We start from the raw sequence: 25,691 nt of genomic DNA, 5'->3' as shown, positions 1-25,691 counted from the left end.
GAGAGGGAGGTAGGGGGCGCGAGGGGGAGGTAGGGGGGGCGCGAGAGGGAGGTAGGGGGGCGCGAGAGGGAGGTAGGGGGGGCGCGAGGGGGAGGTAGGGGGGGCGCGAGAGGGAGGTAGGGGGGGGCGCGAGGGGGAGGTAGGGGGGGCGCGAGGGGGAGGTAGGGGGGGCGCGAGGGGGAGGTAGGGGGGCGCGAGAGGGAGGTAGGGGGGCGCGAGAGGGAGGTAGGGGGGGCGCGAGGGGGAGGTAGGGGGGGCGCGAGAGGGAGGTAGGGGGGCGCGAGAGGGAGGTAGGGGGGGCGCGAGAGGGAGGTAGGGGGGCGCGAGGGGGAGGTAGGGGGGCGCGAGAGGGAGGTAGGGGGGCGCGAGAGGGGGGACACGAGGGGGAGGGGGGCGAGAGGGGGGAGGGGGCGAGAGGGGGAGGGGGCGAGAGGGGGAGGGGGAGCGCGAGAGGGGGGGACACGAGAGGGAGGTGGGGGGGCGAGAGGGGGAGGGGGGAGCGCGAGAGGAGGACACGAGAGGGGGAGGGGGGCGAGAGGGAGGTAGGGGGGACGCGAGAGCGGGGTGGGGGGGCGCGAGAGGGAGGTGGGGGGGCGCGAGAGGGAGGGAGGGGGGGCGCGAGAGGGAGGTGGGGGGGCGCGAGAGGGAGGTGGGGGGGCGCGAGAGGGAGGGAGGGGGGCGCGAGAGGGGGACACGAGAGGAGGTGGGGGGGGCGAGAGGGAGGTAGGGGGGGCGAGAGGGGGGGCGCGAGAGGGGGGGGAGGGGGGCGCGAGAGGGGGGGGAGGGGGGCGCGAGAGGGGGGGGAGGGGGGCGCGAGAGGGGGGGGAGGGGGGCGCGAGAGGGGGGGAGGGGGGCGCGAGAGGGGGGGAGGGGGGCGCGAGAGGGGGGGGAGGGGGGCGCGAGAGGGGGGGAGGGGGGCGCGAGAGGGGGGGGAGGGGGGCGCGAGAGGGGGGGAGGGGGGCGCGAGAGGGGGGGGGGAGAGGGAGGTGGGGGGCGCGAGAGGGGGGGAGCGAGAGGGAGGTGGGGGGGCGAGAGGGGGACACGAGAGGGAGGTAGGGGGGGCGAGAGGGAGGTAGGGGGGCGAGAGGGAGGTAGGGGGGGCGAGAGGGAGGTAGGGGGGCGCGAGAGGGGGAGCGAGAGGGAGGTGGGGGGGCGAGAGGGAGGTAGGGGGGCGCGAGAGGGGGGAGCGAGAGGGAGGTAGGGGACACGAGAGGAGGTAGGGGGGGCGAGAGGGAGGTAGGGGGGGCGAGAGGGAGGTAGGGGGGGCGAGAGGGAGGTAGGGGGGGCGAGAGGGAGGTAGGGGGTCGAGAGGGAGGTAGGGGGGGCGAGAGGGAGGGAGGTAGGGGGGGCGAGAGGGAGGTAGGGGGGGCGAGAGGGAGGTAGGGGGGGCGAGAGGGAGGTAGGGGGGCGAGAGGGAGGTAGGGGGGGCGAGAGGGAGGTAGGGGGGGCGAGAGGGGGGAGATGGGGCGAGAGGGGGGACGAGAGGGGGGAGGGGGGGCGAGAGGGGGGAGGGGGGGCGAGAGGGGGGAGGGGGGCGAGAGGGAGGTGGGGGGGGGCGAGAGGGGGACACGAGAGGGGGAGGGGGGGTGTGAGAATTAAACGGGTCTCTGCCTCTTACCTGCTGTGACTGCAGCCTGCGAGGGTTCCTGTGAATCAGAGTCTGTGAGTGATGGGGCCTGCTCCACTGACTGGGGAGAGAGAGACACACAGATCCGTCAGTCTGCAACGGTGGCAGAGCAAAATGGTTACAGTCTTTACAAACAACCTGTATTGAAATAGCGCCTTTAACGTAGTGAAACGTCCAAGGTGCATCACAGGAGACAAAACAGTTTGACCCCGAGACCCACAAGGAGAAATTGGGACAGGTGACCAAAAGCTGGGTCACAGAGGTAGGTTTTAAGGAGCGTCTTGAAGGAGGAGAGAGAGGTCGAGTGGTGGAGAGGTTTAGGGAGGGAGTTCCAGAGCTTGGGGCCCAGGCAACAGAAGACACGGCCACCGATGGTGGAGCGATTATAATCAGGGATGCTCAGGGGGGCAGAATTAGAGGAGCGCAGACATCTCGGGGGGTGGGGGGGGGGGAAGGGTTGTGGGGCTGGAGGAGATTACAGAGATAGGGAGGGGCGAGGGCCATGGAGGGATTTGCAAACAAGGATGAGAATTTTGAAATCGAGGCGTTGCTTAACCGGGAGCCAATGTAGGCCAGTGAGCACAGAGGGTGATGGGTGAGTGGGACTGGGTGCGAGTTAGGACATGGGGGCAGTGAGCACAGGGGCTGATGGGTGAGTGGGACTGGGTGCGAGTTAGGCCACGGGGGCAGTGAGTGATGGGTGAGCGGGACTCGGTGCTAGTAAGGCCACGGGGCAGTGAGCACAGGGGGTGATGGGTGAGCGGGGCTGGGTGCGAGTTAGGACATGGGGCAGTGAGCACAGGGGGTGATGGGTGAGCGGGACTTGGTGCGAGTTAGGACATGGGGCAGTGAGCACAGAGGGTGATGGGTGAGCGGGACCCAGTGCGAGTTAGGACACGGTGCAGTGAGCACAGGGGGTGATGGGTGAGCGGGACCCGGTGCGAGTTAGGACACGGGGCAGTGAGCACAGGGGGTGATGGGTGAGCGGGACCCGGTGCGAGTTAGGACACGGGGCAGTGAGCACAGGGGGTGATGGGTGAGCGGGACTGGGTGCGAGTTAGGACACGGGGCAGTGAGCACAGGGGGTGATGGGTGAGTGGGACTGGGTGCGAGTTAAGACACGGGGCAGCGAGCACAGGGGGTGATGGGTGAGTGGGACTGGGTGCGAGTTAAGACACGGGGCAGTGAGCACAGGGGGTGATGGGTGAGCAGGACTTGATGTGAGTTAGGACACGGGGCAGTGAGCACAGGGGGTGATGGGTGAGTGGGACTGGGTGCGAGTTAAGACACGAGGCAGCGAGCACAGGGGGTGATGGGTGAGTGGGACTGGGTGCGAGTTAGGACACGGGGCAGTGAGCACAGGGGGTGATGGGTGAGCGGGACTCGGTGCAAGTTAGGACACGGGGCAGAGAGCACAGGGGGTGATGGGTGAGCGGGACCCGGTGCGAGTTAGGACACGGGGCAGCGAGCACAGGGGGTGATGGGTGATTAGGACTTGGTGCGAGTTAGGACACGGGGCAGCGAGCACAGGGGGTGATTGGTGAGCGGGACTCAGTGAGAGTTAGGACATGGGAGCAGCGAGCACAGGGGGTGATGGGTGAGCGGGACTCGGTGCGAGTTAGGACACGGGGCAGCGAGCACAGGGGGTGATGGGTGAGTGGGACTCGGTGCGAGTTAGGACACGGAGGCAGCGAGCACAGGGGGTGACGGGTGAGCGGGACTCGGTGTGAGTTAGGACACGGGGCAGTGAGCACAGGGGGTGATGGGTGAGTGGGACTCGGTGTGAGTTAGGACACGGGGCAGCGAGCACAGGGGGTGATGGGTGAGTGGGACTGGGTGCGAGTTAGGACCTTGGGCAGTGAGCACAGGGGGTGATGGGTGAGCGGGACTCGGTGCGAGTTAGGACACGGGGCAGCGAGCACAGGGGGTGATGGGTGAGCGGGACTTGGTGCAAGTTAGGACATGGGGCAGTGAGCACAGGGGGTGATGGGTGAGCGGGACTCGGTGTGAGTTAGGACATGGGGCAGTGAGCACAGGGGGTGATGGGTGAGCGGGACTTGGTGCAAGTTAGGACATGGGGCAGTGAGCACAAGGGGTGATGGGTGAGTGGGACTCGGTGTGAGTTAGGACACGGGGGCAGCGAGCACAGGGGGTGATGGGTGAGCGGGACTTGGTGCGAGTTAGGACACGGGGCAGCGAGCACAGGGGGTGATGGGTGAGCGGGACTTGGTGCAAGTTAGGACATGGGGCAGTGAGCGGGACTCGGTGCGAGTTGGGACACAGGGCAGTGAGCACAGGGGGTGATGGGTGAGTGGGATTCGGTGCGAGTTAGGACACGGGGCAGTGAGCACAGGGGGTGATGGGTGAGTGGGATTCGGTGCAAGTTAGGACATGGGGCAGTGAGCACAGGGGGTGATGGGTGAGTGGGATTCAGTGCGGGTTAGGACACGGGGCAGTGAGCACAGGGGGTGATGGGTGAGTGGGATTCGGTGCAAGTTAGGACATGGGGCAGTGAGCACAGGGGGTGATGGGTGAGTGGGATTCGGTGCAAGTTAGGACATGGGGCAGTGAGCACAGGGGGTGATGGGTGAGTGGGATTCAGTGCGGGTTAGGACACGGGGCAGTGAGCACAGGGGGTGATGGGTGAGCGGGACTGGGTGTGAGTTAGGACACGGGGCAGTGAGCACAGGGGGTGATGGGTGAGTGGGATTCGGTGCGAGTTAGGACACGGGGCAGTGAGCACAGGGGGTGATGGGTGAGCGGGACTTGGTGCGAGTTAGGACACGGGGCAGTGAGCACAGGGGGTGATGGGTGAGTGGGACTTGGTGCGAGTTAGGACACGGGGCAGCGAGCACAGGGGGTGATGTGTGAGCGGGACTTGGTGCGAGTTAGGACACAGGACAGTGAGCACAGGGGGTGATGGGTGAGTGGGACTTGGTGTGAGTTAGGACACGGGGCAGTGAGCACAGGGGGTGATGGGTGAGCGGGACTAGGTGTGAGTTAGGACATGGGACAGTGAGCACAGGGGGTGATGGGTGAGCGGGACTTGGTGCGAGTTAGGACACGGGGCAGTGAGCACAGGGAGTGATGGGTGAGCGGGACTTGGTGTGAGTTAGGACACGGGGCAGTGAGCACAGGGGGTGATGGGTGAGCGGGACTGGGTGCGAGTTAGGACACGGGGCAGTGAGCACAGGGGGTGATGGGTGAGCGGGACTGGGTGCGAGTTAGGACACGGGGCAGTGAGCATAGGGGGTGATGGGTGAGCGGGACTGGGTGTGAGTTAGGACACGGGGCAGTGAGCACAGGGGGTGATGGGTGAGCGGGACTTGGTGTGAGTTAGGACATGGGACAGTGAGCACAGGGGGTGATGGGTGAGCGGGACTGGGTGCGAGTTAGGACATGGGACAGTGAGCACAGGGGGTGATGGGTGAGTGGGACCCGGTGTGAGTTAGGACACGGGGTCAGCGAACACAGGGGGTGATGGGTGAGCGGGACTGGGTGCGAGTTAGGACACGGGGCAGCGAGCACAGGGGGTGATGGGTGAGCGGGACTTGGTGTGAGTTAGGACATGGGACAGTGAGCACAGGGGGTGATGGGTGAGCGGGACTGGGTGCGAGTTAGGACATGGGACAGTGAGCACAGGGGGTGATGGGTGAGTGGGACCCGGTGTGAGTTAGGACACGGGGTCAGCGAACACAGGGGGTGATGGGTGAGCGGGACTGGGTGCGAGTTAGGACATGGGGGCAGCCGAGTTTTGGATCACCTCCAGTTTACGTCGGGGAGAACGTGGGAGTCCAGCCAGGAGTGCGTTGGGATAGTTGAGTCTGGAGGTAACAAAGGCACGGATGAGGGCTTGCAATAAAAAAATTACAATTTAGAATAAAAAGCAGGTTACAAAAAGCCAATGGATCCTCGGTCTTAGACACAAATTACCAAAAGTAGCGAGGCAGATTAACAAGGCCGTGAAAAACAGCAATGAAGCACGGGGGGATCGTTGCTGGAGGGATGCAGTTGAAAAGCAGAGAAGTCATGTTAAAGTTGTATTGATGCTTGGTTAGAGCACATTTGGCGGTACTTTGCGTGGTTCTGGTCTCCAGATTATCCAAAGGATACAGGGGCACTGGAGAAGGTGCAAAACAGATTCACAAGGGTGAGACCAGAACTGAGAGTGATCACCATCAGGAGAGGATGAACTGGCCGTGGCTCAATTCTCGAGAAAACAGGACTAAAGGGTGACCCGATCGAGGCTTTAAAATGATGCCAGGGTTTGATAGGGTAGACGTGGAGAAGATGTTTCCACTGGTGGGCGAGTCCCCCTTTATTGCCAGGGGGGATGGAGTATAAAAGCAGGGAAGTCCTGCTGCAACTGCACAGGGTATTGGTGAGGCCACACCTGGAGTACTGCGTGCAGTTTTGGTCTCCGTATTTACGAAAGGATATACTTGCATTGGAGGCAGTTCAGAGAAGGTTCACTCGGTTGATTCCGGGGATGAGGGGGTTGACTTATGAGGAAAGGTTGAAGAGGTTGGGCCTCTACTCATTGGAGTTCAGAAGAATGAGAGGTGATCTTATTGAAACATATAAGATAATGAGGGGGCTCGACAGGGTGGATGCAGAGAGGATGTTTCCACTCATAGGGGAAACTAAAACTAGGGGGCATAGTCTCAGAATAAGGGGCCGCCCATTTAAAGCTGAGCTGAGGAGGAATTTCTTCTCTCAGACGGTTGTAAATCTGTGGAATTCTCTGCCTCAGAGAGCTGTGGAGGCTGGGTCATTGAATATATTTAAGGTGGAGATAGTCAGATTTTTGAGCGATAAGGGAGTGAAGGGTTATGGGGAGCGGGCGGGGAAGTGGAGCTGAGTCCATGATCGGATCAGCCATGATCTTATTGAATGGTGGAGCAGGCTCGAGGGGCCGAATGGCCGACTCCTGCTCCTATTTTTTACGTTCTCAGCGGCCGTAAATACAGGACAGTCACGAATAAATCCAATGGGGAATTCAGAAGGAATGCCTTTACCCAGGGAGTGGTGAGAATGTGGAACTGGCTGCCACAGGGAGTGGTTGAGGCAATCAGCCATTGATACACTTGAGGGGAGGCGAGATAAGTGCACGAGGCAGACAGGAATAGGAGGATTGTTGCTGGGGTGAGATGAGGAAGGGCTGGGAGGAGGCTGGTGCACAGACCAGTTGGGCTGAATGACCTGTTTCTGTGCTGTAAACTCGATGTAATGATGTGAACAGCGGCGCAGAGAACAACAGCAAATGGAGACGTTCACCCGAGCACAGCAGCGGTTCAGCCAACTAGGCTTTTGGGCCTAGTTTTCAGACGAGATCTTGAAAGGGAAGGAGAGGTCTGAAAAGTCTTGGGAAAGGGCACAGGGCCTCTTCGAGAGAGAGGACACAGGGCGATGGGAAAAGGGCACGGGATTGGGGCTCTTCCAGAGAGGGGGCACAGGGCCTCTACCAGAGAGGGGGCACAGGGCCTCTTCCAGAGAGAGGACTCAGCGGCGATGGGTAAAGGGCAAGGGATCGGGGCTCTTCCAAAGAGGGGGCACAGGGCCTCTTCCAGAGAGAGGACACAGGGCGATGGGAAAAGGGCACGGTATTGGGGCTCTTCCAGAGAGGGGGCACAGGGCCTCTTCCAGAGAGAGGACACAGGGCGATGGGGAAAGGGCAAGGGATCGGGGCTCTTCCAGAGAGGGGGCACAGGGCCTCTTCCAGAGAGAGGACACAGGCCGATGGGGAAAGGGCACGGTATTGGGGCTCTTCCAGAGAGGGGGCACAGGGCCTCTTCCAGAGAGAGGACACAGTGCCGATGGGGAAAGGGCACGGTATTGGGGCTCTTTCAGAGAGAGAGCTAGGGCGACGGGCTAAATGGCTTCCTTCTGGGCCTTGACTCGGTCACTCTTAAGCTCCCTTCCAAGTCAGAAGGTCATGAGATCGAGTCCCTCACTCCAGAGACTCGAGCCCCACAAACCAGGGCTGACACACCCAGCGCCAGTACTGAGGGAGCGCCGCACTGTCGGAGGGGCAGTACTGAGGGAGCGCCGCACTGTCGGAGGGGCAGTACTGAGGGAGCGCCGCACTGTCGGAGGGGCAGTACTGAGGGAGCGCCGCACTGTCGGAGGGGCAGTACTGAGGGAGCGCCGCACTGTCGGAGGGGCAGTACTGAGGGAGCGCCGCACTGTCGGAGGGGCAGTACTGAGGGAGCGCCGCACTGTCGGAGGGGCAGTACTGAGGGAGCGCCGCACTGTCGGAGGGGCTGTACTGAGGGAGCGTTGCACTGTCGGAGGGGCAGTACTGAGGGAGCGCCGCACTGTCGGAGGGACGGTACTGAGGGAGCGCCGCACTGTCGGAGGGGCAGTACTGAGGGAGCGCCGCACTGTCGGAGGGGCAGTACTGAGGGAGCGCCGCACTGTCGGAGGGGCAGTACTGAGTGAGTGCCGCACTGTCGGAGGGACGGTACTGAGGGAGCGCCGCACCGTCGGAGGGGCGGTACTGAGGGAGTGCCGCACTGTCGAAGGGGCGGTACTGAGGGAGTGCCGCACTGTCGGAGGGGCGGTACTGAGGGAGCGCCGCACTGCCGGAGGGGCAGTACTGAGGGAGCGCCGCACTGTCGGAGGGGCGGTACTGAGGGAGTGCCGCACTGTCGAAGGGGCGGTACTGAGGGAGTGCCGCACTGTCGGAGGGGCGGTACTGAGGGAGTGCCGCACTGTCGGAGGGGCAGTACTGAGGGAGCGCCGCACTGTCGGAGGGGCGGTACTGAGGGAGTGCCGCACTGTCGGAGGGGCAGTACTGAGGGAGTGCCGCACTGTCGGAGGGGCAGTACTGAGGGAGTGCCGCACTGTCGGAGGGGCGGTACTGAGGGAGTGCCGCACTGTCGGAGGGGCGGTACTGAGGGAGTGCCGCACTGTTGGAGGGGCAGTACTGAGGGAGTGCCGCACTGTCGGAGGGGCAGTACTGAGGGAGCGCCGCACTGTCGGAGGGGCAGTACTGAGGGAGCGCCGCACTGTCGGAGGGGCAGTACTGCCTTTTCAGCCGGAGATAAAAGATCCCACGGAACACCATTTTGAAGAAGAGCACGGGGAGTTCTTCCCCGGTGTCCTGGGGCCAATATTTATCTCTCCGCCAGCAGAACGACAAGAGCAGTTTAACCAGGTCATCGCGCGCGGTTTGTGGGATCTCACTGTGCCACAAAATGGCGGCCGCGGTTCCCCTGCACGACGATATCCAAAGTGATGTGCAGGCGGCCAGGCACTGTGTGATCTCCCGAGGAGGTGGAAGGTGTTGTGTCGACACAGGCTCTCTCCGACTCTCCCTGCGGCTTTGGACGACGTACCTGTGGCTGGGATGACACTCCCCCACCGGGAAGGAATGGGCTGAAGAGCTCCGGGTGAGGATGCACATCCTGCAGACAAACAAGGAAAGTGGTGTCAAGGAGAAATCAAAACAGGCGGGTCACAACACCACAAGATCCAGGAGCAGGAGTCGGCCATTCGGCCCCTCGAGCCCGCTCCACCATTCAACGAGATCACGGCTGACCTTCGACCTCAACCCCACTTTCCTGCACTGTCCCCATATCCCTCGATTCCCTCACTATCCAAAAATCTAGCGATCTCGGCCTTGACTATACTCAAAGACTGAGCCTTCACAGCCCTCTGGGGCAGAGAATTCCAAAGATTCACCCCCCTCTGAGTGAAGAAGTTTCTCCTCATCTCAGTCCTAAATGGCCGACCCCTTATCCTGAGACTGTGACCCCTGGTTCTAGACCCCCCAGCCCGGGGGAAACACCCTCCCTGCATCTACCCTGTCAAGCCCTGTTAGAATTTTGTCTGTTTCAATGAGATCACCTCTCATTCTTCTAAACTCTAGAGAATATCGACCTTGTTGACGGGCATTTCCGATGGCAAAGGCACCTACTCATAGGACAATCCTCATAGGACAATCCCCCCATCCCAGGAATCAGTCTGGTGAACCTTCGTTGCACTCCCTCTATGACAAGTATATCCTTCCTGAGGTAAGGAGACCCAAACTGTACACAATACTCCAGGTGTGGTCTCACAATATAATCGCAGTAAGACGTCTTTACTCTGAGACTCAAGTCCTCCTGTAATAAAGGCCAACATATCATTTGCTTTCTTAATCACTTGCTGTACCTGCATGTTAACTTTCAGTGATTGGTGTACAAGGACACCCAGGTCCCTCTGAACACCAACATTTCCTGTGTGTGGGTGATGGAGGAGCAGGTATCTGAGAGTGGGACACACTGTGTGTGGGTAATGGAGCAGGTATCTGAGAGTGGGACACACTGTGCGGGTGATGGAGGAGCAGGTATCTGAGAGTGGGACACACTGTGTGTGGGTAATGGAGCAGGTATCTGAGAGTGGGACACACTGTGTGGGTAATGGAGCAGGTATCTGAGAGTGGGACACACTGTGTGGGTAATGGAGCAGGTATCTGAGAGTGGGACACACTGTGTGGGTGATGGAGGAGCAGGTATCTGAGAGTGGGACACACTGTGTGTGGGTAATGGAGCAGGTATCTGAGAGTGGGACACACTGTGTGGGTAATGGAGCAGGTATCTGAGAGTGGGACACACTGTGTGGGTAATGGAGCAGGTATCTGAGAGTGGGACACACTGTGTGGGTAATGGAGCAGGTATCTGAGAGTGGGACACACTGTGTGGGTAATGGAGCAGGTATCTGAGAGTGGGACACACTGTGTGGGTGATGGAGGAGCAGGTATCTGAGAGTGGGACACACTGTGTGGGTAATGGAGCAGGTATCTGAGAGTGGGACACACTGTGTGGGTAATGGAGCAGGTATCTGAGAGTGGGACACACTGTGTGTGGGTGATGGAGGAGCAGGTATCTGAGAGTGGGACACACTGTGTGTGGGTGATGGAGGAGCAGGTATCTGAGAGTGGGACACACTGTGTGGGTGATGGGGGAGCAGGTATCTGAGAGTGGGACACACTGTGTGGGTGATGGAGGAGCAGGTATCTGAGAGTGGGACACACTGTGTGGGTGATGGGGGAGCATGTATCTGAGAGTGGGACACACTGTGTGGGTGATGGAGGAGCAGGTATCTGAGAGTGGGACACACTGTGTGTGGGTGATGGAGGAGCAGGTATCTGAGAGTGGGACACAGTGTGTGTGGGTGATGGAGGAGCAGGTATCTGAGAGTTGTACACACTGTGTGGGTGATGGAGGAGCAGGTATCTGAGAATGGGACACACTGTGTGGGTGATGGAGGAGCAGGTAGCTGAGAGTGGGACACACTGTGTGTGGGTGATGGAGGAGAAGGTATCTGAGAGTGGGACACACTGTGTGGGTGATGGAGGAGCAGGTATCTGAGAGTGGGACACACTGTGTGTGGGTGATGGAGGAGCAGGTATCTGAGAGTGGGACACACTGTGTGTGGGTGATGGAGGAGCAGGTATCTGAGAGTGGGACACACTGTGTGTGGGTGATGGAGGAGCAGGTATCTGAGAGTGGGACACACTGTGTGGGTGATGGGGGAGCAGGTATCTGAGAGTGGGACACACTGTGTGTGGGTGATGGGGGAGCAGGTATCTGAGAGTGGGACACACTGTGTGGGTGATGGAGGAGCAGGTATCTGAGAGTGGGACACTGTGTGTGGGTGATGGAGGAGCAGGTATCTGAGAGTGGGACACACTGTGTGGGTGATGGAGAAGCAGGTATCTGAGAGTGGGACACACTGTGTGGGTGATGGAGGAGCAGGTATCTGAGAGTGGGACACACTGTGTGTGGGTAATGGAGCAGGTATCTGAGAGTGGGACACACTGTGTGGGTAATGGAGCAGGTATCTGAGAGTGGGACACACTGTGTGTGGGTGATGAAGCAGGTATCTGAGAGTGGGATACACTGTGTGTGGGTGATGGAGGAGCAGGTATCTGAGAGTGGGACACAGTGTGTGTGGGTGATGGGGGAGCAGGTATCTGAGAGTGGGACACACTGTGTGGGTGATGGAGGAGCAGGTATCTGAGAATGGGACACACTGTGTGGGTGATGGAGGAGCAGGTAGCTGAGAGTGGGACACACTGTGTGTGGGTGATGGAGGAGAAGGTATCTGAGAGTGGGACACACTGTGTGTGGGTGATGGGGGAGCAGATATCTGAGAGTGGGACGCACTTGTGTGGGTGATGGAGCAGCAGGTATTTGAGAGTGGGACACACTGTGTGTGGGTGATGGAGGAGCAGGTATCTGAGAGTGGGACACACTGTGTGTGGGTGATGGAGGAGCAGGTATCTGAGAGTGGGACACACTGTGTGTGGGTGATGGAAGAGCAGGTATCTGAGAGTGGGACACACTGTGTGTGGGTGATGGAGCAGGTATCTGAGAGTGGGACACACTGTGTGTGGGTAATGGAGGAGCAGGTATCTGAGAGTGGGACACACTGTGTGTGGGTGATGGAGGAGCAGGTATCTGAGAGTGGGACACACTGTGTGGGTGATGGAGGAGCAGGTATCTGAGAGTGGGACACACTGTGTGGGTGATGGAGGAGCAGGTATCTGAGAGTGGGACACACTGTGTGGGTGATGGAGGAGCAGGTATCTGAGAGTGGGACACACTGTGTGTGGGTGATGGAGGAGCAGGTATCTGAGAGTGGGACACACTGTGTGTGGGTAATGGAGGAGCAGGTATCTGAGAGTGGGACACACTGTGTGGGTGATGGAGTAGCAGGTATCTGAGAGTGGGACACACTGTGTGGGTGATGGAGAAGCAGGTATCTGAGAGTGGGACACACTGTGTGGGTGATGGAGGAGCAGCTATCTGAGAGTGGGACACACTGTGTGTGGGTAATGGAGCAGGTATCTGAGAGTGGGACACACTGTGTGGGTAATGGAGCAGGTATCTGAGAGTGGGACACACTGTGTGTGGGTGATGAAGCAGGTATCTGAGAGTGGGATACACTGTGTGTGGGTGATGGAGGAGCAGGTATCTGAGAGTGGGACACAGTGTGTGTGGGTGATGGGGGAGCAGGTATCTGAGAGTGGGACACACTATGTGTGGGTGATGGAGGAGCAGGTATCTGAGAGTGGGACACACTGTGTGGGTGATGGAGGAGCAGGTATCTGAGAGTGGGACACACTGTGTGGGTGATGGAGGAGCAGGTATCTGAGAGTGGGACACACTGTGTGGGTGATGGAGGAGCAGGTATCTGAGAGTGGGACACACTGTGTGTGGGCGATGGAGGAGCAGGTATCTGAGAGTGGGACATACTGTGTGTGGGTGATGGAGGAGCAGGTATCTGAGAGTGGGACACACAGTGTGGGTGATGGAGGAGCAGGTATCTGAGAGTGGGACACACTGTGTGTGGGTGATGGAGGAGCAGGTATCTGAGAGTGGGACACACTGTGTGTGGGTGATGGAGGAGCAGGTATCTGAGAGTGGGACACACTGTGCGTGGGTGATGGGGGAGCAGGTATCTGAGAGTGGGACACACTGTGTGTGGGTGATGGAGGAGCAGGTATCTGAGAGTGGGACACACTGTGTGTGGGTGATGGAGGAGGTATCTGAGAGTGGGACACACTGTGTGGGTAATGGAGCAGGTATCTGAGAGTGGGACACACTGTGTGTGGGTGATGGAGGAGCAGGTATCTGAGAGTGGGACACACTGTGTGTGGGTGATGGAGCAGGTATCTGAGAGTGGGACACACTGTGTGTGGGTGATGGAGGAGCAGGTATCTGAGAGTGGGACACACTGTGTGTGGGTGATGGAGGAGCAGGTATCTGAGAGTGGGACACACTGTGTGGGTGATGGGGGAGCAGGTATCTGAGAGTGGGACACACTGTGTGGGTGATGGAGCAGCAGGTATCTGAGAGTGGGACACACTGTGTGGGTGATGGAGGAGCAGGTATCTGAGAGTGGGACACACTGTGTGTGGGTGATGGAGGAGCAGGTATCTGAGAGTGGGACACACTGTGTGTGGGTGATGGAGGAGCAGGTATCTGAGAGTGGGACACACTGTGTGGGTGATGGAGGAGCAGGTATCTGAGAGTGGGACACACTGTGTGTGGGTAATGGAGCAGGTATCTGAGAGTGGGACACACTGTGTGGGTAATGGAGCAGGTATCTGAGAGTGGGACACACTGTGTGTGGGTGATGGAGCAGGTATCTGAGAGTGGGATACACTGTTTGTGGGTGATGGAGGAGCAGGTATCTGAGAGTGGGACACACTGTGTGTGGGTGATGGAGGAGCAGGTATCTGAGAGTGGGACACACTGTGTGTGGGTGATGGAGGAGCAGGTATCTGAGAGTGGGACACACTGTGTGGGTGATGGAGGAGCTGGTATCTGAGAGTGGGACACACTGTGTGGGTGATGGAGGAGCAGGTATCAGAGAGTGGGACACACTGTGTGTGGGTGATGGAGGAGCAGGTATCTGAGAGTGGGGCACACTGTGTGTGGGTGATGGAGGAGCAGGTATCAGAGAGTGGGACACACTGTGTGTGGGTGATGGAGGAGCAGGTATCTGAGAGTGGGACACACTGTGTGGGTGATGGAGGAGCAGGTATCTGAGAGTGGGACACACTGTGTGTGTGTGATGGAGGAGCAGGTATCTGAGAGTGGGACACAGTGTGTGTGGGTGATGGGGGAGCAGGTATCTGAGAGTGGGACACACTGTGTGTGGGTGATGGAGGAGCAGGTATCTGAGAGTGGGACACACTGTGTGGGTGATGGAGGAGCAGGTATCTGAGAGTGGGACACACTGTGTGGGTGATGGAGGAGCAGGTATCTGAGAGTGGGACACACTGTGTGGGTGATGGAGGAGCAGGTATCTGAGAGTGGGACACACTGTGTGGGTGATGGAGGAGCAGGTATCTGAGAGTGGGACATACTGTGTGTGGGTGATGGAGGAGCAGGTATCTGAGAGTGGGACACACTGTGTGGGTGATGGAGGAGCAGGTATCTGAGAGTGGGACATACTGTGTGTGGGTGATGGAGGAGCAGGTATCTGAGAGTGGGACACACTGTGTGGGTGATGGAGGAGCAGGTATCTGAGAGTGGGACACACTGTGTGTGGGTGATGGAGGAGCAGGTATCTGAGAGTGGGACACAGTGTGTGTGGGTGATGGAGGAGCAGGTATCTGAGAGTGGGACACACTGTGTGTGGGTGATGGAGGAGCAGGTATCTGAGAGTGGGACACACTGTGCGTGGGTGATGGGGGAGCAGGTATCTGAGAGTGGGACACACTGTGTGTGGGTGATGGAGGAGCAGGTATCTGAGAGTGGGACACACTGTGTGGGGGTGATGGAGGAGCAGGTATCTGAGAGTGGGACACACTGTGTGGGTGATGGAGGAGCAGGTATCTGAGAGTGGGACACACTGTGTGTGGGTGATGGAGGAGCAGGTATCTGAGAGTGGGACACACTGTGTGTGGGTGATGGAGGAGCAGGTATCTGAGAGTGGGACACACTGTGCGTGGGTGATGGGGGAGCAGGTATCTGAGAGTGGGACACACTGTGTGTGGGTGATGGAGGAGCAGGTATCTGAGAGTGGGACACACTGTGTGTGTGTGATGGAGCAGGTATCTGAGAGTGGGACACACTGTGTGGGTAATGGAGCAAGTATCTGAGAGTGGGACACACTGTGTGGGTGATGGAGGAGCAGGTATCTGAGAGTGGGACACACTGTGTGTGGGTGATGGGGGAGCAGGTATCTGAGAGTGGGACACACTGTGTGTGGGTGATGGAGGAGCAGGTATCTGAGAGTGGGACACACTGTGTGTGGGTGATGGAGGAGCAGGTATCTGAGAGTGGGACACACTGTGTGGGTAATGGAGCAGGTATCTGAGAGTGGGACACACTGTGTGTGGGTGATGGAGGAGCAGGTATCTGAGAGTGGGACACACTGTGTGTGGGTGATGGAGCAGGTATCTGAGAGTGGGACACACTGTGTGTGGGTGATGGAGCAGGTATCTGAGAGTGGGACACACTGTGTGTGGGTGATGGAGCAGGTATCTGAGAGTGGGACACACTGTCTGTGGGTGATGGACGAGCTGCTATCTGAGAGTGGGATACACTGTGTGGCTCAGAGACATGGACCATGTACAGCAGACACCTCAAATCACTGGAGAAATACCACCAACGATGTCTCCACAAGATCCTGCAAATCCCCTGGGAGGACAGACGCACCAACGTTAGCGTCCTCGACCAGGCCAACATCAACGCACTGACCACACACACTCGACCAGCTCGGCTGGGCGGGGCCACAGTGTCCGCATGTCTGACACGAGACTCCCAAAGCAAGCGCTCTACTCGGAACTCCCACTCGGCAAGTGAGCTCCAGGTGGGAAGAGGAAACGTTGCAAGGGACCACCCTCAAAGCCTCCCTGATAAAAATGCTACATCCCCACCGACTCCTGGGAATCCCTGGCCAAAGACCAGTCCGCCCTAAGTGGAGGAGAAGAATCCAGGAAGGCGCTGAGCACCTCGCATCTCTTCGTCAGGAGCAAGCGGAAACCAAGCGCAGGCAGCGGAAAGAGCACACGACAAACCCAAGCTTCCCAGCCACCCGTCCCTTCAACCCACGTCTGCCCTTCACCGTGACAGAGACACTGTCGGTCCCGCATTGGTCTGTCACCTGAGAACTCATATCAGTGTGGAAGCAAGTCATCCTCGACTCCGAGGGACGGCCTTGGAAGGAAAAAGGTGATGGAGGAGCTGATAGGTGCGTGTGGTCCAACTGCTGATAATTTTGCAAGGGTTTCCAGCAAATACCAACTGCAAAGGAGGCAGGTTCAGCGTTTGAGGCCTACCCAATCAGGCCTCAACTCAGGAGCAACTCACTGGCCTTCAAACGTTGGCTTTTCTCCACACCGAAGAGTAGAGATGTGAGGCCCTCTGGGCAGGCTTTGCCGAGTTACACCTCGAGGCGCATGCGATGTTGTCGCCCCTCCACTTCTGAGTGAAGCAACGTGGCCAGTCGCCAGCACTTGACAGTCACTAACCCGAGTGTCATTCCTGGGCCCTGGTAACCCACCCCACCATTATGCATCAGAATGCCAGCCACTCGAGCCTCACCTTGTGAAGCAGCTCCAGTTCGAGCTGAAGCATGGCCACCTCGATGGTCACAGCGGCCACTTTCCTCCGGTCAGGCTCCGGCACGTCCTCCGGGAAACACATCCCGTCGCTCTGCTCCACGGTATATCCGTACTGCCGCAAGATGTCCCGGCTGCCCTGGAAACCACGCAACGCAGAGGTAAAACCTGGCCGACTTTCTGGGCCTCTCTCCCTCAGGGAGATATCTGTACACTGACTGGTGTCTCTCAGTCCCCTCTCCCTCAGGGAGATATCTGTACACTGACTGGTGTCTCTCAGTCCCTCTCCCTCAGGGAGATATCTGTACACTGACTGGTGTCTCTCAGTCCCTCTCCCTCAGGGAGATATCTGTACACTGACTGGTGTCTCTCAGTCCCCTCTCCCTCAGGGAGATATCTGTGTACTGACTGGTGTCTCTCAGTCCCTCTCCCTCAGGGAGATATCTGTACACTGACTGGTGTCTCTCAGTCCCCTCTCCCTCAGGGAGATATCTGTACACTGACTGGTGTCTCTCAGTCCCTCTCCCTCAGGGAGATATCTGTGTACTGACTGCTGTCTCTCAGTCCCTCTCTCCCTCAGGGAGATATCTGTGTACTGACTGGTGTCTCTCAGTCCCTCTCCCTCAGGGAGATATCTGTACACTGACTGGTGTCTCTCAGTCCCCTCTCCCTCAGGGAGATATCTGTACACTGACTGGTGTCTCTCAGTCCCCTCTCCCTCAGGGAGATATCTGTACACTGACTGGTGTCTCTCAGTCCCCTCTCCCTCAGGGAGATATCTGTACACTGACTGGTGTCTCTCAGTCCCCTCTCCCTCAGGGAGATATCTGTACCCTGACTGGTGTCTCTCAGTCCCTCTCCCTCAGGGAGATATCTGTACACTGACTGGTGCCTCTCAGTCCCCTCTCCCTCAGGGAGATATCTGTACACTGACTGGTGTCTCTCAGTCCCTCTCCCTCAGGGAGATATCTGTACACTGACTGGTATCTCTCAGTCCCTCTCCCTCAGGGAGATATCTGTACACTGACTGGTATCTCTCAGTCCCTCTCCCTCAGGGAGATATCTGTACACTGACTGGTGTCTCTCAGTCCCTCTCCCTCAGGGAGATATCTGTACACTGACTGGTGTCTCTCAGTCCCCTCTCCCTCAGAGAGATATCTGTACACTGACTGGTGTCTCTCAGTCCCTCTCCCTCAGGGAGATATCTGTACACTGACTGGTGTCTCTCAGTCCCCTCTCCCTCAGGGCGATATCTGTACATTGACTGGTGTCTCTCAGTCCCTCTCCCTCAGGAAGATATCTGTACACTGACTGGTATCTCTCAGTCCCTCTCCCTCAGGGAGATATCTGTACACTGACTGGTGTCTCTCAGTCCCTCACCCTCAGGGAGATATCTGTACACTGACTGGTGTCTCTCAGTCCCTCTCCCTCAGGGAGATATCTGTACACTGACTGGTGTCTCTCAGTCCCTCACCCTCAGGGAGATATCTGTACACTGACTGGTGTCTCTCAGTCCCTCTCCCTCAGGGAGATATCTGTACACTGATTGGTGTCTCTCAGTCCCTCTCCCTCAGGGAGATATCTGTACACTGACTGGTGTCTCTCAGTCCCTCTCCCTCAGGGAGATATCTGTACACTGACTGGTGTCTCTCAGTCCCTCTCCCTCAGGGAGATATCTGTACACTGACTGGTGTCTCTCAGTCCCTCTCCCTCAGGGAGATATCTGTACACTGACTGGTGTCTCTCAGTACTTTACCTGGATTCCATCCACGGTGGTTTTGAAGACAGGGTTGTTAAACTTCACTGCCCTCCAGAACTTGGGCTTTGTTGGCGAGAGTAGGTTCCGCCCGTACTTGTCCAGGATGTTGAAGGCCCTACTGACAGCCTCCAGCCCCTGACTCGGCTGCACTCAGAACAGAAACATAAGAACATAAGAATTAGGAGCAGGAGTAGGCCCTGGTTCTAGACTCCCCAGCCCGGGGGAAACACCCTCCCTGCATCTACCCTGTCAAACCCTGTAAGAATGTTGTATGTTTCAATGAGATCACCTCATTCTTCTAAACTCCAGAGAATATCGGCCAAGTCTGCTCAATCTCTCCTCATAGGACAATCCCCCCATCCCAGGAATCAGTCTGGTGAACCTTCGCTGCACTCCCTCTATGGCAAGTATATCCTTCCTTAGGTAAGGAGACCCAAACTGTACACAATACTCCAGGTGTGGTCTCACCAGGGCCCGATATAATCGCAGTAAGACGTCTTTACTCTTAGACTCAAATCCTCCTGTAATAAAGGCCAACATACCATTTGCTTTCTTAATCACTTGCTGTACCTGCATGTTAACTTTCAGTGATTGGTGTACAAGGACACCCAGGTCCCTCTGAACACCAACATTTCTCAATCTCTCACCATTTAAAAATACTCTGCTTTTCTATTTTAAATACAGAGTAAAGCTCCCTCTGCACTGTCCCATCAAACACTCCCAGGGCAGGTACAGCACGGGGTTAGATACAGAGTAAAATTCCCTCTACACTGTCCCATCAAACACTCCCAGGGCAGGTACAGCACGGGGTTAGATACAGAGTAAAATTCCCTCTACACTGTCCCATCAACTAACAACTTGCATTTAAACAGCATCTTTAATACAGTAAACACATCCCAAGGAGTTTCAATTGGTCAAAATTTGACACCCGAGTCACATAAGGAGATATTAGCACCGATGACCAAAATCTTGGTCAAAGAAGTCGGTTTTAAGGAGCGTCTTGAAGGAGGAGAGAGAGGTAGAGAGACGGAGAGGTTTAGGGCGGGAGTTCCAGAGCTTGGGGCCCAGGCAACAGAAGGCACGGCCACCGATGGTGGAGCGATTATAATCAGGGATGCTCAGAAGGGCAGAATTAGAGGAGTGCAGACATCTCGGGGGGTTGTGGGGCTGGAGGAGATTACAGAGATAGGGAGGGGGCGAGGGCCATGGAGGGATTTGTAAACAAGGATGAGAATTTTGAAATCGAGGCATTGCTTAACCGGGAGCCAATGTAGGTCAGCGAGCACAGGGGGTGATGGGTGAGCGGGACTGGGTGTGAGTTAGGACACGGAGCAGTGAGCACAGGGGGTGATGGGTGAGCGGGACTTGGTGTGAGTTAGGACACGGAGCAGTGAGCACAGGGGGTGATGGGTGAGCGGGACTGGGTGTGAGTTAGGACACGGAGCAGTGAGCACAGGGGGTGATGGGTGAGCGGGACTCGGTGCGAGTTAGGACACGGAGCAGTGAGCACAGGGGGTGATGGGTGAGCGGGACTTGGTGTGAGTTAGGACACGGAGCAGTGAGCACAGGGGGTGATGGGTGAGCGGGACTTGGTGCGAGTTAGGACACGGGGCAGTGAGCACAGCGGGTGATGGGTGAGTGGGACTGGGTGTGAGTTAGGACACGGGGCAGTGAGCACAGGGGGTGATGGGTGAGCGGGACTGGGTGTGAGTTAGGACACGAGGCAGCGAGCACAGGGAGTGATGGGTGAGCGGGACTTGGTGCGAGTTAGGACACGGGGCAGTGAGCACAGGGGGTGATGGGTGAGTGGGACTTGGTGTGAGTTAGGACACGGGGCAGCGAGCACAGGGGGTGATGGGTGAGTGGGACTTGGTGTGAGTTAGGACACGGGGCAGCGAGCACAGGGGGTGATGGGTGAGTGGGACTCGGTGCGAGTTAGGACACGGGGGCAGTGAGCACAGGGGGTGATGGGTAAGCGGGACTTGGTGCGAGTTAGGACACGGGGCAGCCGAGTTTTGGATCACCTCGAGTTTACGTGGGGTACAATGTGGGAGGCCAGCCAGGAGTGCGTTGGGATAGTCAAGTCTAGCGGTAACAAAGGCACGGATGAGGGTTTCAGCAGCGGATGAGCTGAGGCAGGAGGCGGAGACGGGCGGTGTTACGGAGGTGGAAATAGGCGGTCTTAGTGATGCTGCGGATTATGTGGTCCGAAGCTCATTTCAGGGTCAAATATGATGCCAAGGTTGCGAACAGTCTGGTTCAGCCTCAGACGGGAGTTGGGGAGAGGGATGGAGTCGGAGGCTGGGGAACGGAGTTTGTGGCGGGGACTGAAAACAATGGCTTCGGTCTTCCCAATATTGAATTGGAAGAAATTTCTGCTCGCCCAGAACTGGATGTGGGACAGGCAGCCTGACAATTGAGAGACCGAGGAGGGGTGGAGAGAAGGGAGGGTGAGGTAGCGCTGGGTGTCTCAGCGTACATGTGGAAACTGAGGCTGTGTTTTCGGATAATGACACCAAGGGCCAACATGTAGATGGGAGATAGGAGGGACGGAACCAGGTGAGTGCAGTTCCACTGAGAGCATAGAATCACAGAAATTTACCATACGGAGGGAGGCCATTCGGCCCATCGTGTCCACACTGGCCGACCAAGAGCTATCCGGCCTAATCCCACTTTCCCGCTCTGGGTCCGTAGCCCTGTGGGTTACGGCACTTCAGGGGCACATCCAGGTACTTTTTAAATGTGGTGAGGGTTTCTGCCTCTACCCCCCCTTTCAGGCCGTGAGTTCCACCCCAGACCCCCACCGCCCTCTGGGTGAAGACATTTCCCCTCAAATCTCCTCTAAACCTCCCCCCAAATTACTTTCAATCTATGCCCCCTGGTTGTTGACCCCCCTGCTAAGGGAAACAGGTCCGTCCTATCCACTTTATCCAGGCCCCTCATCATTTTATACACCTCAATCAGGTCTCCCCTCAGCCTCCTCTGTTCCAAAGAAAACAACCCCAGCCTATCCAATCTTTCCTCATCGCTAAAATTCTCCAGTCCAGGCAACATCCTGGTAAATCTCCTCTGTACCCTCTCCAGTGCAATCACATCCTTCCTGTAATGTGGTGACCAGAACTGTGCACGCAGTACTCCAGCTGTGGCCTAACCAGTGTTTTATACAGTTCAAGCATAACCCCCCTGCTCTTGTATTCTGTGCCTCGGCCAATAAAGGCAAGTATTCCGTCTGCCTTCGTAACCACCTTATCCACCTGGCCTGCTACCTTCAGGGAACTGTGGATTTCCGCTGATCAGGCAGCATCTGTGGAGGGGAAGCAGCGTTAACGTTCTGGGTCAGCGGCCCTCCGTTGGGAAAAGAACAGATCCTGAGGGAGCACTGAAAGGGGGAGGGGAGGGCAGGACAACAGGGAAGGTCTGTGATAGGGGGGGGGGGGGGGGGGGGAAAGACAGGAGAGATTAGAGAGACAATATAGGTCCAAGTCAGCATGGATTTGTGAAAGGGAAATCATGCTTGACAAATCTTCTGGAATTTTTTGAGGATGTTTCCAGTAGAGTGGACAAGGGAGAACCAGTTGATGTGGTATATTTGGACTTTCAGAAGGCTTTCGACAAGGTCCCACACAAGAGATTAATGTGCAAAGTTAAAGCACATGGGATTGGGGTTAGTGTGCTGACGTGGATTGAGAACTGGTTGTCAGACAGGAAGCAAAGAGTAGGAGTAAATGGGTACTTTTCAGAATGGCAGGCAGTGACTAGTGGGGTACCACAAGGTTCTGTGCTGGGGCCTCAGCTGTTTACACTGTACATTAATGATTTAGACGAGGGGATTAAATGTAGTATCTCCAAATTTGCGGATGACACTAAGTTGGGTGGCAGTGTGAGCTGCGAGGAGGATGCTATGAGGCTGCAGAGCGACTTGGATAGGTTAGGTGAGTGGGCAAATGCATGGCAGATGAAGTATAATGTGGATAGATGTGAGGTTATCCACTTTGGTGGTAAAAACAGAGAGACAGACTATTATCTGAATGGTGACATTCGGAAAAGGGGAGGTGCAAAGAGACCTGGGTGTCATGGTACATCAGTCATTGAAGGTTGGCATGCAGGTACAGCAGGCGGTTAAGAAAGCAAATGGCATGTTGGCCTTCATAGCAAGGGGATTTGAGTACAGGGGCAGGGAGGTGTTGCTACAGTTGTACAGGGCATTGGTGAGGCCACACCTGGAGTATTGTGTACAGTTTTGGTCTCCTAACTTGAGGAAGGACATTCTTGCTATTGAGGGAGTGCAGCGAAGGTTCACCAGACAGATTCCTGGGATGGCGGGACTGACCTATCACTAAAGACTGGATCAACTGGGCCTGTATTCACTGGAGTTCAGAAGAATGAGAGGGGACCTCATAGAAACGTTTAAAATTCTGACGGGTTTAGACAGGTTAGATGCAGGAAGAATGTTCCCAATGTTGGGGAAGTCCAGAACCAGAGGTCACAGTCTGAGGATAAGGGGCAAGCCATTTAGGACCGAGATGAGGAGGAATTTCTTCACCCAGAGAGTGGTGAACCTGTGGAATTCTCTACCACAGAAAGTTGTTGAGGCCAATCCACTAAATATATTCAAAAAGGAGTTAGATGAAGTCCTTACTACTCGGGGGATCAAGGGGTATGGCGTGAAAGCAGGAAGGGGGTACTGAAGTTGCATGTTCAGCCATGAACTCATTGAATGGCGGTGCAGGCTAGAAGGGCCGAATGGCCGACTCCTGCACCTATTTTCGATGTTTCGAACAGGGAGAATGGGCCAAATTCAAATGGTAATGGCGGGAGTTCGTCACTTTAATTCCTCACTCCACTCCCTCTCGGTCTCCGACACTGTTCCAACGTAGCTCAACGCAACAGCACCTCATCTTTCGATTAGACACTCGACAGCCTCCGGCACTCAACATCGAGTTCAACAATTCGGAGCCCACCATTAGCTCCCTTCTCCCCCCCCCCCCCTCAGAGCCTGTTTGTTTTTTTCTCTCCTTGTCTGTCATGGCCGCCGGGCATGATCCCACCATTCACACCCTATCCCGACCACTGTCTTTCCAACCTCGGTCACGACCGTTTGAATTCAGCCCCTTCTCCCGGTCAGTGCCCCTCCTTCAGGGTCTGTGCTTTCCCCAACACGCTCCTGTTCCGACCGAGGGCTGCTGACCCCAAAGGTTAACGCTGATCCCTCGCCACAGGGGCGCTGCCTGGCCCGCTGAGATTTGGTTTTTTTTTTATATTCCCGGTTCCAGCGTCCACGGTATTCTGCGTCTGTCTGCCCCCCCGCCCCCGATTAATCCAAAATGAAGATTTATCCCGTCCGGCAGAAGGTTTTCCCAGTAATTTTCCCAGCAGCGAGGTTCGGCCCGACGGGCCTGCCATCGCTCGATCGATCCCTTTCTCCCTCGCTCAGCAACGGAACACCGCTAGCCGTCGTCGGGCACCATGGCGGGACGGGGGCGGGGCGGGGCGGCGCGCGTTGGCGGTGAAAGCGCGACTCCGGAACGTTCCGCGCCCAGAGCGCGCGACTCCAGAACGTTCCGCCGTGTTTCCCCCGCCCCCCCGCCCGCCCCTCACCTTGACTGTCACGTTCTCCCGCAGGACGCGGGTCACATCCACCTGGTGGTACTTGTCCTCCAGCGGTTGAGCCATGGCGATGATGTCCTGCAGCAGGCCGGTCGGGGGCTGGGCCGAGGCGGCAGTCAGGGCCTGGATCGCCCGCTCCCGCAGGTCAAGCACACGGTGGCCCTCGTCCTCGCTCATGGTCCCGGGGAGGGCAGCCCCCCCCTTCCGCCCTCTCTCCTGGTATCCTCGGGTCCGGGGGGGCAAGCAAGTCCCGCAGGCCCACACACACACACGGGTGCAGTCGCCCCCTGATCCACGGACCGGGCCCTCAATTAATCGCACACCACCCCCCCCCCGCCCCCGCCCCCGCCGAGCCAGGCCTCGGCTAACGTCCGACCCGAGTCCCCAACAGGAGCCTCCCTGCAAAGGAAAAAAAACAGAGCGAATTAGACAGGGGGCCACCATTAAAGGTTCATGGGCCGATCCCATTCTCACCCGACCCCTGACATACAGACACAGCACGGACTCAGAACATCAGAAACAGGAGCAGGAGTCGGCCATTCGGCCCCTCGAGCCTGCTCCGCCATTCAATACGATCACGGCTGATCCGATCATGGACTCAGCTCCACTTCCCCGCCCGCTCCCCATAACCCTTCACTCCCTTATCGCTCAAAAATCTGTCTATCTCCACCTTAAATATATTCAATGACCCAGCCCCCACAGCTCTCTGGGGCAGAGAATTCCACAGATTTACAACCCTCTGAGAGAAGAAATTCCTCCTCATCTCAGTTTTAAATGGGCGGCCCCTTATTCTGAGACTATGCCCCCTAGTTCTAGATTCCCCCACGAGGGGAAACATTCTCTCTGCATCCACCCTGTCGAGCCCCCTCAGAATCTTACACGTTTCAATAAGATCACCTCTCATTCTTCTGAACTCCAATGAGTAGAGGCCCAACCTGCTCAACCGTTCCTCATAAGACAACCCCCTCATTTTATATCGCACCTTCATCGGCTGTAAAGCGCTTTGAGACGTTCGGAGGTGGTGAAAGGTGCTATATAAATCCAAATCTTTCTTTATGAGGTGCGTTGGAGACTTTTCACTCGGGCTGATAGTTCCCGCTCGTTTTGTTTGGGTTAAGGCGGTTGAGAAAGCGTATGGGATTCTTTGCTTTATAAATAAGGGCTCTGAGCACAAAAACAAGGAAGTCATGCTAAACCCATACTGGTCGGGCATCAGCTGGAATACTGCGGGCAACTCTGGGCACCACACTTTAGCAAGGCTGTCGAGGCCTGGGACAGGGTAGAGAGGAGGGAGCAAGGACTTCGGTTATGTGCAGAGAAAGAAAGACTTGCATTTATATAGCGACTTTCACGACCACCGGACGTCACAAAGCGCTTTACAGCCAATGAAGTACTTTTGGATATGCGGTCACTGTTGTAATGTGGGGAAATGCCAATGTGCGCACAGCAAGCTCCCACACACAGCGATGTGATAATGACCCAGATAATCTGTTTTTTTGTTATGTTGATTGAGGGATAAATATTGGCCCCAGGACACCGGGGATAACTCCCCCTGCTCTTCTTCAAAATAGTGGCCGTGGGATCTTTTACATCCACCCGAGAGAGCAGACGGGGCCTCGGTCTGAAGGATT

General features: G+C 57.2%; 1 protein-coding gene across 1 annotated transcript; it reads right to left on the bottom strand.

The window, feature by feature from the left end:
• Positions 1–1,618: 1,618 nt before the first annotated feature.
• Positions 1,619–24,403, bottom strand: LOC139255850 (E3 ubiquitin-protein ligase RNF31-like; the record flags this gene model as incomplete). Its single annotated transcript, XM_070874025.1, has 5 exons — positions 24,052–24,403; positions 18,451–18,597; positions 16,678–16,833; positions 8,968–9,036; positions 1,619–1,688 (listed from the first exon to the last, which is right to left on the bottom strand). Coding segments are annotated over exons 1-5 (628 nt in total), but the record flags the coding sequence as incomplete, so codon positions are not given.
• Positions 24,404–25,691: the final 1,288 nt, after the last annotated feature.

Source organism: Pristiophorus japonicus, unplaced genomic scaffold, assembly GCF_044704955.1.
Source record: "Pristiophorus japonicus isolate sPriJap1 unplaced genomic scaffold, sPriJap1.hap1 HAP1_SCAFFOLD_643, whole genome shotgun sequence".
Lineage (NCBI taxonomy): Eukaryota > Metazoa > Chordata > Chondrichthyes > Pristiophoridae > Pristiophorus > Pristiophorus japonicus.
This window is presented reverse-complemented; position numbering and strand designations above follow the sequence as displayed.